We start from the raw sequence: 15953 nt of genomic DNA on the forward strand, positions 1-15953 counted from the left end.
AACCAAGTAATTATGTAATATAAATTCCAGCAGAAAATGACTACAAAGTGTTGCTCAATATCAATACAAAGCTGTTTGGATATAGTGCATTAAACTGTCATTCGGTAGGTGAAAGAGCTGTATATATTATATGTATTTTGTCATCAGGGTCAGGGCGGGACATGAAATAATAGCTGATGTTAAACACTGTACTGATTACTGGGCTGATAGTGGAGGTATATAATGAACAGCAAATGTTTATGAATGGGTGAACTATCTTTGAACAGTTTTGAGTCTAATGCAACACTGCATTATCACCATTTCCTCCCATTACTACACATTACAGTATATTTAAATCCTAGTAGGAGAGTGGCTGCAGACGACTTAAATGTGTGCGCCCCAGTTTTCATGCTCTCGCCTATGGCCATGTATTTTAGTGGTTTAACCGGTGCCTTGGCTGGTGAACATTTGCAAATTTGCTTAGTGATCAGAAACACCTGTTTCTCTGATGGCCCTCTCTCAATGCTGCAAATCCCTATTTTTTGTCTCTGTTAAACTCCAAACAGGACAATGGGTTGTTTCCATATTAAAGCCCTTTTCTTTTTGTTAAATGAACCCTCTTGCATCCAGTCCTGTTTGTTCCATAGGGACAATGCATGATACACACTGGAGGCTGGCGGGGAGAGTGTTTACATAATAATCAGAGGGTGATTTGAATGGCTCACCTTGGGTAGCAGACACTAAAATATAAATGAAATGTCTTTTTTGTGTCATAAAAAAGGGCTCTTGACTTTAGGAAATGGATTATTTATATATTGTCAATTTATGGTAAACACTTAACAAGCAATAGGAGGATTCAGCCAATTGGTTCGCCATCTGTAGGCATACATATAATGTGCGCCCACTGGCCTTAAGCTTAAACCATGATAACATCAAAGAGAAACAATAGACATTAACGTTGTCCAGTACTTGTATCTGCATTTTACTGCCCGCAGAATAAATGTGTTATATTGTGCACCATCAATATGCCCTGATCCATCACACCTTGAAAGAAACATTTCTCATCGTATCCGTCAGCCAGACAGTTGCACTCATGCATGGTTTAATTGAGGTGCTGTCTATTTAAAGCAGTGCATAAAGAAAATAGCTGCCTGTAGTATTAGATCCAACATGCTTTATTGCATTGCTTGACATTGCCAAAAAAACATAGTCCAGTGTTAGTCCCAATGAATGGGGTTCTTTGAGTTTTAAAGAAGCATAAAGGTAGCGTTACATAACTCTGTGGGAACATTACCTTATAGAACATATATGTCTACACAGTGATTTAAACACTCTGATTCATTAGCTTCAGACGAATCATCCGCCGCTTGTCAGAGAACGTGTTTTCATGACACATTTCCTCTTGGAATTCCCACTCAGCTTGCTCATGTAGTGTACCCAGAGGCCCTAGCAGCACTGGGTTCACCTAACTCTCCTTTACATTCATGTACACTCAGTATGACTCCCCTTCTGTTTTCAGTGCACCTGTCAGACGTTTGAATGATAAAGATAGCTCAGTCGTGAAATTATACTCCACCACCTCATGTTCGTGCTTTAAATAAAAATATAACTAGGTGTGAACATGGTGTTATCTATATTTTAACCTGGGGCATGATCTCAATTATGTTGTATAAAGTTCTCCATTACTTACATATATCCCTTGATGGAATTTGAATGTGATGACTGATGTCTTTGGCACGGGCCTGGCCTGATGTGTTTGATTCATGACAAAGCTAAGCCTGCCAGAGGGCCCAAACAACTACAACTACATGTTATCCCTGTGACACCTCAGTAAGACTCGCAGTATCTAATGAGGGCAATCCGACTGAGGTCAGTGACTCAATTCCTGTTATCTTCTCAAATCACCATGAGTCAGACATCCACTTACTTTAATATCTTGTGAAAAGATGATGGGGGATAGATCCATGCCAGTGCGTTGATTTCTGCCCTGAAGTTACTCTTGCAGTCGGGTGCCTTTTCATCTGTCTCGCTGCAAAAAATTGGCCTGCACAAGAATCCAGTTATAACTGTTTAAACTGTCTCTCATTTGCTCAGTGATTTTTAGAAGATGCAGGGTGCTTTTCATGTCCCGTGTGTCTCTCATAATCCCTTCAAGGCTCAGATAACTCTGTATTTGTTTTCACTCTGGACTCTCGCATAACAGAAAGAGGGACTTGTGGGTCCACATTCAGATAGAGTTTCGTGACTTGCCCTGCAATTTTTATCAAATAAAATGCAATTATAGTGTAATCTCTAAAGTGTTCATATCAATAGGCCAGACACATCATAATGATCTGAAACTATGACAGCCTTCACAATCAGATCAGTTTTTCATGCAAAGGTTTGAGGCCTTCCTCAATCACTGTTATTGCTCTATGGATTATGGCCTTCGATACTAATGAATGCTTGAAACAGTACTGACATCGTCTTAGTTTACCCTGTTTTTTTGTATGTCTTCCTTCCAGGCCTAATGTCTGTGGAGGTCAGCAGTGCTGCTCAGGCTGGGCTTTGGCACCAGGAACCAATCGCTGCATAAAACGTAAGTTAAAAAAAACTGTCCTATAGCCTATGCAAATTTTAAATGTATTTACTTTGCCTCAATACTCTTTTATTCAGCTACCAAAGACAAACATTTGCAAACTAAGGTCATACATGATTCTGAAGTCTTGAAGTGGCACACAAGCACACTGACAAGCATTATTATAGCTTTTTGAACTAATAAACTTCTCAGACAGAGAGGCTTTACAAGCCTATACACAGAGACAGAAAAATAACATATTAAATGGCTACTAATGACTATCCTGTCAAGTGGAATTGCCCAATGAAAGTTTTTCTAGGGTGTTAATGCCCCCATGCCTTTTCTTTTCATAGAAGATCCTCGCGTGGAAATTACCATCACTTAGCACTTGGCTCTCTATTTGACACAAGCCCTTAATTATGGGTGGAACTGCCTCTTCTTGTATTTGACCACAGCAGTACTGGTAACTGCCAAATAATTCAAAGTGGAATAGAAGACACTGGCTGTGAATGAATAATCAGCGGTAACTTCTTTAAATGCAAAATTGTCTTTAATTTGTATGCAGACTTTGAAGAGAAAATGTGCTGGTATGTCAGTCTTATCATTGACCTATTCTTAATAAGGGGCACAATTCCATACAGAAATGGCTACAGCTTACACCAGATTTACTCTCTGCATGTCATGTTTCAATTTCACGATTATGACCACCATTGTTTGCTGCAGACTGAAATAACAGGTTGGAATTGGAGCTTTTTTTAGTGAGAGTTATCTTTAAACTTTTACGAGTGAAGTCAAACCCACACGGCAGCTGGCATCTATCTATCTGTCTGTCTATCTATCTAGCATCTAGCTAGCTATACTTCTTTATGACTTGTGTACTATTTTCTTTGTCTTCTCTGCTAATTATCTCCCTCACATACACACACACACACACACACACACACACACACACACACACACACACACACACACACACACACACACACACACACACACAGAAATGCGCACACAAGTAACACACATTTCATCCAGTTGATTACACAACAAGCTTATTGGCCCCAGCAGCCTCATAATTAGATCTCCTTCCCTCCTGCCAGTGCAAAGCCTCCTTCCATTTTTTCTCAAGTCCCAGCTAAAGGCACACTTACCAAGGTGTAAATTACATCTAACGTGGAGCTGCAGTTACCCAAATTAAAAGGGTAAATACTTTTAATCTGCCAGAAAGTAACAGGTCCAGTCTAACGTGCTTATGTTAAACGAGGCAGTGCATCTAAACAGGTCAAGGGTCTCTCCAACCATCTGGACCCTCTTACAGCTTGGCCCTCACCCAGGTCTGACTGGAGGCTATGCTATCATCAGCTGAGTGAAGCCCCACGGCCGGCAAGGTGCCAACACAAAGGCCCCAGACTGGAGCTGGGTCTGTAAGCCCCCACGTAGAAGACCTCCGTGGAGGAAAACAGGCTCAGGCTATCTTTATTCTGTCCTCCCCTGAGAGCCAGGCTGTTTTATTAGGAGATGGCAGCATGAGAAAACATGTTCACAGTGGGGGAAAGAAAAGGAGCAAACCTGTCGACTGGAAGCATAAGTAAAAAGCACATCGCGGCTGAGCTACGTCTAGGAAATTCTCGCTGAAGGGATTGAAGTAATTTCAAATATTAAAAGTGTCAGCTGCAGGCATCACCTGCGAGGCTGGATTGGGTGTCTACAGTCATGGCTTCCTAACAATACCTCCTTGTTCAATTGGGCTGAGCTCAGAGCAAATATATGACAGGAATTGGATCACTTGTTGTCCAGAGAGTACGCCTACATGTAGAAATGTGTTTATAAAACGGTCTACGTCTGGGTCTCCGTGGGTCTGGTTGCAGATTGTTGTCTGGCTCTCTAAAGCCTCCGGTGTGCCCGTGTCCTGGCAGGTTTGGAGCTGACTGTCTCTGTTTTCGGCTTCAGGATGGATGGTTAGCAGACTTGTTTGTGTATTAAAGTAAATTCCATGTGCTGAAAATAGCCAGTGTTGTGCGATAAAACGCTTTGATCCCCTAAGATGAACGGAACATTGCATTTCCGCTGCTGATGTTTATTTCTCTTCTAGTTAAGTTAACCGCAGTAAGTAGATTCATAGGCTTTTTCACTGAGGTTTTCCCCAACCAATATTGATTTTATTAACAGTGGCTGAGAACCAAAGCTTGGCTGTACTTCCATCTGTTTGCTTGCAAGCAGGATCGAAGCTCCCATCGAGATGAATGGAGTATCTTGTTGTTGGGTCAGCAGTTATTCCCTACCCGATTGAGATTCACATCTGTTCATCAGAAAGTATTGTTGCTGAGATGAAGAGCAGAGGGAGGCCAAATTGTAGCCTTGCCTAGCCAAAGCCCACCAGTAGTCTTGTCTTGAGTTATATCAAGAGAGTGTCTGTCAGCTGCATTACTGCAACTGTTAACACTGTCTTGACACAAAAAATGATGAAATGTTTGTGCTGACACTGCAGGTGGTCAGTTAAATGTCTATTCTGTAGAAAATCTCCTATTGGTTTTCATGGAATCTAATACCACTTTAAAAGGCTTGATCAAGACATCAACATCATTCATAAAATATGCCAGTAATAGTAAGCCGTGGGAATCTTGTACACCTGACAGTAATTACCAAAAAGAGAAAACAGCAAGTTGTTTCAGTAAAATGTAAAACCATCAGTTTGTTTTGGGAAATCACTACAGAAATCTGTTTACAAAATAGTAAGCTACTAAGCTGTGGAATTAGGATGGAAGCTTGAATTGCTGGAACATTGCTGGTATATACTTTAAGAGTATATACAATAACCATTAGGTGTCTGGTACGTCAGTGTAGAATTACTGTTTTGAAGTTTTGGTTTACAACATTTCTTGGAAAAAAAACAATTAAAGTAAGACCTGTTAAAGTCAGTGTTACCGGAGAATAGATTTGAATTGTATCTGTTCTCCTTTGTATCTCCTTTCAGAGGCCTCACCCTTATCTTTGCACCTTTGAATGTGGCTTTCACTCATACCTAGCTGTAAATGGATTCTTGGATAGGCTACCAGGAGGCAAACCACCTCACAATGACAATGTTAACATATTGATGTTAAACAGGTATAATGTTTACCAAGTTTACCATCTTAGCTTAGCGTGTTAGCATGCTAACGTTTGGTAATTAACAAAACATAAACATAGTATTAGACAAATTGATATTCATCCTGAGGGTTACATGACGGTCTGTATCAAATTTCATGGAAATCCATCCAATAGTTATGTCACTGAAAACCACATGCAGCTAGCATGGCTAAAAAGGAATGCTAGGTGTTAGGTGCTGGCAGGGTCACTATACATCAGAGTTATGTTGTGTTGCTCTGGCTTCTCCAGTTGACATAGCTGTTTTAGTAATTGGATTAATGGCGTGGTTTACCACACACAGAGTGAATGTATGGGTCAATATAATACTTTAGACCGGGGACTTCAGACTCCCTGCAGCACAGACAACAACTGGCTTTACATTTAACCTGAGCTCATAGTGCTCCCTAAAGTGCAGGTTTTTAGATTCTGCAGTGGAATTCATTTGACCACACTATACATCACAATATGTTGGCGAAAGCATGCGATACATATGGCAACTTGCTGCAAGTATAGCCAACAGTGAGAGCATGACCCTCTAAAAAAAAGCACACAGATGGCCTTTGATTTAAACCCCTTGCTGTCTTAGAGAGTGCACATGAAAGGTGCATCATTCACGTGGAGGTATAAAGTTGTTTTCAGTCTCTTAAGCAGTTCGTGATTGACAGAGTGAAACGCGGTAGAAAGGAGTTTCTTTTTGATTGCCTTCCAGCTTTCTTTGGCCTGCTGTGCCGCTCAGGCCCCATCCCAACCCTAAAATAACTCCTCATGCAGAAAGTCTCTCTCTCTTGCTTACCTCTCCCATCACAAGATAACTTTCCCTCTCTTTCCAAACAAAGAAATATAACATTTCCGTAATTCCACCATGTCCCCAGTGTTGAGCGAGCATGTAAGTCATGTTAAGGGCTCGACTCAGCGGTTCACCATGACATTTTCACGCATATCAAAGCCATCACAATGTGTGTTTTATGTGAATTAATTAATGGAATATTAGTATATTCATAGCAAAATTTTTTATTTCACCCACTTTTTGTTTAATTATTTATCGCAGTTGCTCTTGAGATCTTGTGTGTAAAAAGCATTTATACTCTCCGTTTTCTACATGTGGGAAGCAGCTGGTGAAGTATCAAGGACATACACGTGTGAACGTTTTCTGACCTCCAAAAGAATACCCAAATATGTAGGTTCACCATCTTCACCTAATAGATACAATCCGTCTCAGTTTGCTTTTTGTTAACCTCCCTGACACACAGCAGAATATCCACATGTATTGGACCCTATCGAGTAAGATTTGTCCTCTGCATTCTGAAGAAAAACTCAGCAGTTGCACATGCGTAGCACTGTGATATTTGCTCTTATCTACACTCGTCACATGTGTTTTTAATGGTAGAAAAGAGATTGGTTGTGCATAAGAAATGAAAGAATGAACTGTACTGTTTAGGTTTTGTGGCATGCACATGTCGTAGGATTGAACGTGACGTGCAGCTAGAGGTCATGAGCCATAGTCAAGCACATGATGCAGTGTGCCCCAGGACAGCCATAGCGCTGCTAAATGCATTTGTTTTTCCAGCAGTTACTGTAGATATGATAAGTCAGTATACTGTGGAGAATGTGCAGGACTTAATCTACAACATCCCATAGGCAGCAGAGTTGAGAGTTTACTTCTTAGTTTAATTGATGCTGATGAATTTGACGATGAACAAGACTAATATGTCACAAATAAAATCACAGGTTGCTATTATTCTGCAGCATTGAGCCATTCACAAAAAAGAAAGAAAAGTTATTTCCCCAAAGGTTGAAAAAAGACACCTGAGAACCAAGCCTCCTGCAGCAGTGTCCTCAGTTTTACAAGAACAGGAGGAGGTTTTTAAAATGCTGGTGTTTCTGGTGACTTCATTGAGCTGGGGTTGAAATTACTGCTGCACAGACAGCCACAGAGCCCTCCTCAGCTTCAATGTCGTGTGTGGATTTGTGGGGGTTGCACAGTTCACAGTTCAGGGGTATAACACTCCCTTGGCAGCCCCGCAGAGAGTTATGGCCCATTAGACAGATCCTGTAATCAATACACATCCCATTGGCCCAAAACCCATCATTAACATAGACGCTGGACAGCTCACTCTCAGTTTGTCTCCCCATACCAGGAGTACTGCTTTCTCCACTCCAGCTGGTGTGTCTGTTTGTAGGTTGCAATTGGGTCCTGTTTGGCCTCCTGCGCCACATGTTTTTCTAATTGCTACCATAGATGAAAGTGTGGTGAAAATTATGTACTACTCAGCATCTGGACCAAGATGTCTTCCTTTAGATATATTGTTTTGTTTATTTGTACGTCTTTGTTCATGAGCTGTTATAATACGGAAATGATGAAGAGAGAAGTAGAACAAACTTGGCCATGTAAAGCTGAAAAGTATATTCTTCAATAACATTTGTTTGCTTGACTTTTTAATGCTGTCATAGTGCAAAAAAATTAAATAAAAAAAGTACACATACTCACTCAGATCTCTCAGCAGTAAACCTTAAAAAGCAAGACTGGGCTTGATTGACACTTACAAAGCGACATTAACAACCAGCACCCCTCTCCTTCAGTCACACACACGCTCACTGAGGCCACAGTGTTGTTAGGGCAGTCCATATCCAACCATATATTTTGGCCCACTCCTGCTTAAAGACCATATGGAAGTTGTTGAGATGTGATCCCTCAGGAGGACGGGGTTTGTGGCTTTTTGGTGAACACCACGTCTCCCAGAGTCAGCTTTACAAGTTGCGGGCACACGCCCCCAGATCCAGATATCCTCCAAATGCGCCCAAGCATGTGGCTCATTAGAAGCTGAATGTGGGAGTTTGAGGGGTGCGATGGAGGCACAATATAGCGTGGCTAAAAGTAATGTACACAGTGTCATGGGTCAGCTGTAGGTTAACAAAATCCCCCCCTCCCCCCACCCCCCACAAAGCTGATGTGGGTTAGGAGAACTACTGTATTGGACCAAAAAACCCAAACTGATTGAAAACTGTTCATTTATGACAGAGGCACCTTAATCTGGTGAAATATTACCCTTGTAAGATGTACCATAAAAAGAAAATAATTGGGATCAGTCAAACAGTGTCAGGCTCCCTCCCTTCTGGTTCTGATTAGATCAATAGAGAAGTTTGATTCCAAACTTTTGAGTTACAGTAACAGCAGTTTAGTTGGTCTTCTGGCTAGCCTGAAATGATAGCACTTGCACTGGCAACCATGTGGAAATCACATGTCGTAAAGAGATTAATCACTCACTGGAAATGATTAGCATTGAGAGGCAATTGTATTAACTGCTCAATAGACCAATTCTTACTTCTTCAGTGGATAGCGAGTCCGGATAAGAGGCAGTTTTTCAGCTTTTCTTTCTCCGATACCTCCCACAATCTTAAACATTAGACTTATTTGATGGGATCTGTCAGGTTCTGTGGTGACTCCTACAAAGAGGCTCCTGCTGTCATCGCAACGTTTACCAGACTACATATTCAGTAACAAAAGTTTTACAGTTGTCTGTGTACAGTTTAGCGCAAAGTTGCAGGAATTTTTAGAACCTATTTTAAACTAAGTTGAGTTTTTCGGCTTATCACAAATCATTCACATATACACACATTCTACATACAGTGTTATCACTAGTATTATGACCTTTTCTACTAGAATAGATTCAGAAATGGCCACACTGTGACAGCTAATTTTAGGTAATTTGCTGCAACCATTATTTCTAATGCCATTTTATCTTTCATTGTTCTTTCCCAACTTCCTGTCTCTCAGTTACAGCGTTGACAGGGCCTTTAGTCTAACTTTTAACATATTCTACTGAATTCTAATCTCCGAAGCAGCTCTCAGCCTCTAAATCTCATAATGGCGTAAAAATGCGCTCAGCCTGTAGAGAGTCCTAACCAAGATTATTGCCATTATGCTTTCATTATCAATATTATTTTCCAAAATGTCAAATTACTTGGTAGCACTGTTGACCTGCCTTAAGTGAGGAGGTTCCTCTACATGTTTGAGTTATGTCAGATATTAGTTTCAAATTGTCCCTTGCTGAATGAAAGGACTGTAAAGATTTGATGGGTTGTGTTACTGTGAGTCAGAGAGTGGGGAAGGTAAATCTCTCTTGGATTGTAATGGACTGGAAACAAGCTCTAAATTGGAAATGAGAGTCCAGTAAATGGGGGGACAAGAATGGCAATTTCCCCGAGATATACACTCACATGCAAACCTAAGCTTATAACAGGTAACTGTAACCCACTAAAAAAAATGATGGACAATACTTAACTCAATAAAGACCCCGGGGTTACTTTAATATATGTACATAATTACGGTGCAATAGCTTCAAGTCCAGCCAAGAACTTTGACAATAAAAATAACTTTATATTATTACATAAAGTAACTTTTAATACCTAATTGAATGCTATTTGTAGCAGGATGGATACTTGGATTAACCATAGCCATTTCACTATCCAGCTTAAGTTTGACAGGACTGGAAAGAGAAAAGATACACAGACCTCAGACTCACTTAAATGTGAAGTTAATGATATTTTAGCTAAGCCTAAAAAAAGTGCTGTTTCCATATTAATAACGTGTTTTATTACTGATAGGTCTGGATCAGCATGTTTGTTTGGAAGGTTCAAAGCTGCCAACTACAGTCTAATAGTCTCCTTTTTTCAGATGACTGGATTTGGACTCAATCTTCCAAAACTTGGCCATTCTGTCTTAGTCATAATTAAGGCTGAAGTAGCAATGCCAGGAATGTTTGCCATTTCTCCTCTTTTATTTCCGATGGATTCCCATTTTATTATTACTCTCGCAAAGTAATAATTGCTGCACATATTTGTAAAATGGATGGAATGTGAGCCAATTAGTTTTAATGATGTGCAAGACAAATCTGCATGACAGCAATTACTGCGACAATGTGTTCAACAGCCCAGAGGCAGGGTCCAGAGACAACATAGACAGGCAGTGGCAGTGTATGCCACGGCCACGCAACAGGCTTCATGTGGGACAAATGTCGGGCCCAGAGTCACTGACCTGTCCACGTTATCGTCAGTACAGGTGATATGTTTGTCTGGTGTCAATATGTGCCTCACAGCTGAAACAGGTCACATGTCACGCGATTGAACACATATCACTTCGTAAGTCAGCCATGAACCTCCATTTATTGGGTTGTTTTTTCTGCCCCGCACTGTTTCTCATTTCAATTCAGATAGTTTATTTGAAGAATGCAGTTTCACACATTACCGACTTCTCCCCCTGCAGCGTAATGTCACTGGAATCTGTGGCCCATTTGATCAACCACTTCATCCCCAAACTTGAGGTTAAACAGACTCCGGACAAGGCGGTGGCACCCAGCCAGCCCGTACTTTAGTTAGATGATGGATTTAACTCCTTGCCAAACAGAGCTCAGGCAATTCCCATTTTATCCCATGATGGAAAATTCGGATCACATACCAAGTTATACAAATCCACAACCACATTTCTCTAAATGTGTATGCTTCATCAAAAAAAGGGGCTACATTTTCCTCAGAGTAGTTAAAATGAAATGCTTGAGTGAATTGGTTAGTCTAAATACAATTTGCTTCACCATAAAGCAGAAGAGAGTGGTGATTGTCTGATATTTAATCCTCAATTTGTTAGTTTTTCTCACTATACCGCAGGCTGACGATGCGTAATGCAGTGGTCTTTCAATTAGTATGCATCATGATCTGAGAAAACTAAAACACAGAGCTTGATCTGGCTTTTTTGTGGGATTGTGTCTGTGGAAATGAAAGTCTGACGCTACAGTTGTTACACAGCGCTGTCGTGTTTCCTTCTGTCACTTCAGTTTTGAGCTCATGTCATCAGGAACAGCATTTTCAGGTTCCAGTGTGCTCTCACTCAAAAGAAACAAAAAGTGGCCCCAGAGTCTGAGCAGAATGGCAATAACAGGAAGCGTGCAGCAGGTAGAGCGCTGTTCGCACCCAGTGGGGCCTTTTTCGAATGCCAGCACTCCTCACTGCCAGGAGCTGTGGCAGCGTTCCTGCCTGCGATATGTCAGTGTCTACAGCATCTGTGTCAATAGCATTCCATAGCACTGTTGACAGAGCGCCACTGTTTGCTTTAGCCACCACCGACCAGTGGCCTGATTTACTGTTTGAGGACAATGTCATAAATCCTCAAGTGCCATCCACAACACACATTTGTGTCACAAGATCAAGAGGTTGTTTACTTTAAATTGTGTGCCGCAAATCTTTCAGTAACTTTAGTGTGATGCGAGGATGTGGGGGTGGACTAGTAGAGTGACGCAGATTATATTTCCATGACCATGAAATGACCTCAGCACTGTATTTGCAGACGATTGATAAATAATATGCACACATTCAGATTTAGTTTGTTTTTCAAATAATAAATACTGGCCATTTCTTTGATGAAGTGTCAGCTATTTACAGTTGGCTTTCAGTTTTTCCCATTAGCTCATTTTTTTATGACCTCTTACTTTTATTACCTTTTTAAGCTTCCTGTTTTACAGTCGAAGCACACGCTGGATTCTAGATCAGTGACGAAAGATATTTTGAGGAAATCACTCCGTATATAAACGCCGGCGGCACTAAACTGAGCCATGAACCTGGAGTATATGCTTTACCTCAGCGAGAAATTGGATAAGGATTTAATGTAAGTGATCATATACGTTTAGACTAAACAGGGCAGTTAAAGACTCATGAGAAATTGAACATGACAGCCCCTCCAGGCTCTCTGCTGAATGAAAAAGGACAGAGAGGGTTGAGAAGTGAAACTAATGGCCCCTTGATTGAATCAATTTAAAGTGAGCCCCGGTGTTGAGATCAGGGAAATCCATTTCTGCTACTGCTCCTTCTTACAAGGGGGTCACATGCATTAACATGACCTGCTGAAAACGTGATCTCCATCTGTGCTCTCTCTTTAGCTGACTGCCAGCCCCCCTGCCAGAACCGTGGCTCCTGCAGCCGGCCACAGACCTGCGTGTGTCGCTCAGGCTTCCAGGGGCCCCGCTGTGAGGAGGTGGCTCCAGAGCAGGTGTACATCCGCGATGGAGGTGCCCTGAGGCGCGTTCAACCAGGGGCCAACCCTTTCCAGAAAGACCAACCACGGAGAAGGCCCTCAGAAAGGCAGGCTATCGATACTACTAAGGTCCAGACCCCACGACCTGCGACCACCAGACAACCTGTGTAAGTGATGCAGTTGTGCTTCCCTACCTCTTCCTATTATTGCCAGGAAGAGCCTAATAGCTTTGCCAAATAAGGATGGGAAAAAAAAGTCTTCCATCAACTCTAAATTATGGCATTTGTTCTCATGATTGTACATTATTTCATTTAATGAAGACATATTGAAGAGGGTAAAAAGCTCTTAGAACTAGCTAGCTTGCCAGTTAACTAGTGTTAACTGTCAGAAAGTTTATTAGCTCAGTCACTAATGGGAGAATAAGTTCACACAATGTATTCAAAAGACGTATTTGTACCATCAACTCTTGTTTCATAGCTGTCTGCAAACCATTCCAATTTGGGGAGCAGTTATAGACCCTTTGCAAACACGTGACCACGACCACGTGACGACGCCATGACGGACGGCGGAAGCACAGGCTAAACAGTAGTAGACAGTGGAAAGTTTCATAGTTTCAATCAGTTTGAAATATATAACACTAAATAAACTGTATTTATGGCTTTATGGTTTCTTCTATTGAACAACAAGTTGTTGTGCCGTTATCGGTTGAGGTAGGGCATCTGGTAGCTGCTCACAAAGAGCAGTATTTGGAGAAGTTGGAGATAGCAGGATTGGATACCGACCCTGAATTCTTTCTCCCTCCGTTTTCACGGACCTCATTAAATCACAGAGTCTGCCCGACTTCAGTCCACACGATCTGTACCACTATGTGGTAAACAGGGTATCCCCATATACTGGTGCTGATCTCAAAGCTTTTAAAAGTCTGGATGCTTACCAGTTCTTTGTAGCTGGCTGGGTTACAGGTACGCGATGCTACGCTAACGGCGGGGGGAGGTACCTCATAATGGCAAATATAAGACATCAATCTAGGGTTTATTTTGTATTAACATCTATTCTTTACTTAAGTAAAGATTTATATAACATGTAGCCCATGTTTTTAGAGGACATGGTTGGTCGTGGCTACCCACATACCGTTGTTCACTGGGTGTGCCAATGCAACTTCCTAGCTAATGGATGCCTGAACACATCCCAGCTCTGGGAAGTGCAGTCATTAATTATCTATCACACGTTAATCCATGCAGTAAATCACAGAGTGTCTATGATCAGTAGTAACCACACATAATTGTAACATCTAGCCATCTTCTTATCTGTGAATATATTCGCTGTGTAGCCTATGTTTAGATTTGACCGGTGGATAGTACGACGCGATGGGCAGCAGCTAGCAAGCAGTCCAAAGCTAGCTGCAGCTAGCTCGTCAGCTAGCCGGGGTAGGAGCTCCGCAGACCCGCAATTAACTTGTTCTTTTGGCCTTTTTGAAGCTATTTTCCGTGCCATGTCATCTTTAATTTAACCAATATTTTTTATATGTGTGTTAAGTTAAATGATCAAGGGAACGGCTTTCTTTTTTGGATATGTAGCTAGGTCAGTGAATAACCGATGTTAGCTAGTTATGTGGGTCATCATTATGGGGTACCGTTTGTAAAGCAGCTCACGCTGAAAATAACAGAAACATTTTGTCACATTTAGCTTCAAACAATGTTTAAAAAACTGGTAGGAATTTTTGAGGGTCACTTTTTTGCACATTTACAACAATATTTGTCAACTTAGAGATATTTTAAATAGTTAAATCCAAATATTAAATGTTACACCTAAATGTTAAATTTAAATCTAAATGTTTCGAGATGCATTTTGAATGTGCATATTAGTTAAATATTTAGTTTCACCTGAAACATTTAGATTTAACATTTAAATTTAGATTTAGATTTAATATTTAGATTTAACATTTAGATTTAACATTTAGATTTAACAATTAGATTTAGATTTAGCATTTAGATTTAACATTTAGGTGTAACATTTAATATTTGGATTTAACTATTTAAAATATCTCTAAGTTGACAAATATTGTTTTAAATGTGCGGAAAAGTAACCCTAAAAAATTCATACCAGTTTTTTAAACATTGTTTGAAGCTAAATGTGACAAAATGTTGCTGTTATTTTCAGCGTGAGCCGCTTTACAATCGGCACCCCATACATCATTGGGTTGGATACATCCATGGGTTGGACCTGTTAGCAGGACAGCTGGTTAGCACGGCAGCTAGCTGGTTGAGGATAATTTTATTTATCACTCATTTAAAACAGAAAGGCAATACATACACATGCTTGTGTTGGTGAGGATTACTCTGCAGATTGTGAATGTGAGAACACAAACACGAACGAAAACGTACGAGTTTAGCTTGCCGTCCATCCACAGCATAGCTCTTCCGCCGTCCGTCACGGCGTTCATAATTTGCGCGAGTGGAGCGTGACGTCACGTGCAAAGGGTCTATACTACAACGGGGGTTAAATAAAAGTAGACGAGCCACACAGCTACAATTCCTATAATTTAGACTCGCAGACTCTCCATTCCTCCGACACTTTGCTTAAACAACAGTACTGCCAAAATGGTTTGCTATTAGTCAACGGCACAAAATTGTGTGTCAAAGTTACTGATACTAGAACTTCTAACATGAGCAGGATTTATATCTTCTGATCTATAATGTCACCCCTGCCGACAGAGCAACCAGACAGAGATTTTGTTCTGATGCCAAGGCACAGTGATCTACAACTGTACCTTCATTTCAGCAATTATTTTTTTTTTTAACCTTTATTTATTCAGGGGAGGTTCACTGAGAGAAAGCCTCTCTTTTGCAGAAACGCCCTGATCACGTTCACACACAAATATAATGACGCCTTGATTTCCACTCACGAATGTAGTATTTTGTGGCTTTTGACTGAGAGATATTTGTTTTAGCTACCACTACTGTCACATAGGAAGGCTCACAGAAAACAAATTGATACACTGCGCTATTAGAAATTATTTAAATGCTCTTGAACAGTAGTTCATTACGCTCCTGTTCAACGCTGCTTGTGTTTATCGTTGCAATAAATCAAACCAGATGAACGGGGTCCATGTGGTAAATCTTTAATACACTCTAAGTTAAACAAATACTAAGGAAAGCAAGTAAGCATTTGCTGCCATTTGCTGCCATGCTTGAAAAGGTATTAAGGTAAATCTGTAAAATGTAGGAAAATAAAACATGATTTACCAGACAGGAGTATTAACCCATGCTATTT

At 40.8% G+C, this 15953-nt stretch overlaps 1 protein-coding gene across 2 annotated transcripts in view; it reads left to right on the forward strand.

The window, feature by feature from the left end:
* Positions 1 to 15953, forward strand: part of LOC144534860 (latent-transforming growth factor beta-binding protein 2-like) — an 85505-nt gene that overhangs the window by 1118 nt on the left and 68434 nt on the right. For both annotated transcript variants that reach the window (XM_078276938.1, XM_078276939.1), the window contains exons 2-3: positions 2484 to 2557; positions 12586 to 12847. In XM_078276938.1, the coding sequence (XP_078133064.1) occupies positions 2484 to 2557; positions 12586 to 12847 (336 nt within the window). The remainder of the gene's footprint in view (positions 1 to 2483; positions 2558 to 12585; positions 12848 to 15953) is intronic.

Source organism: Sander vitreus, chromosome 20 (genome assembly GCF_031162955.1).
Source record: "Sander vitreus isolate 19-12246 chromosome 20, sanVit1, whole genome shotgun sequence".
Lineage (NCBI taxonomy): Eukaryota > Metazoa > Chordata > Actinopteri > Perciformes > Percidae > Sander > Sander vitreus.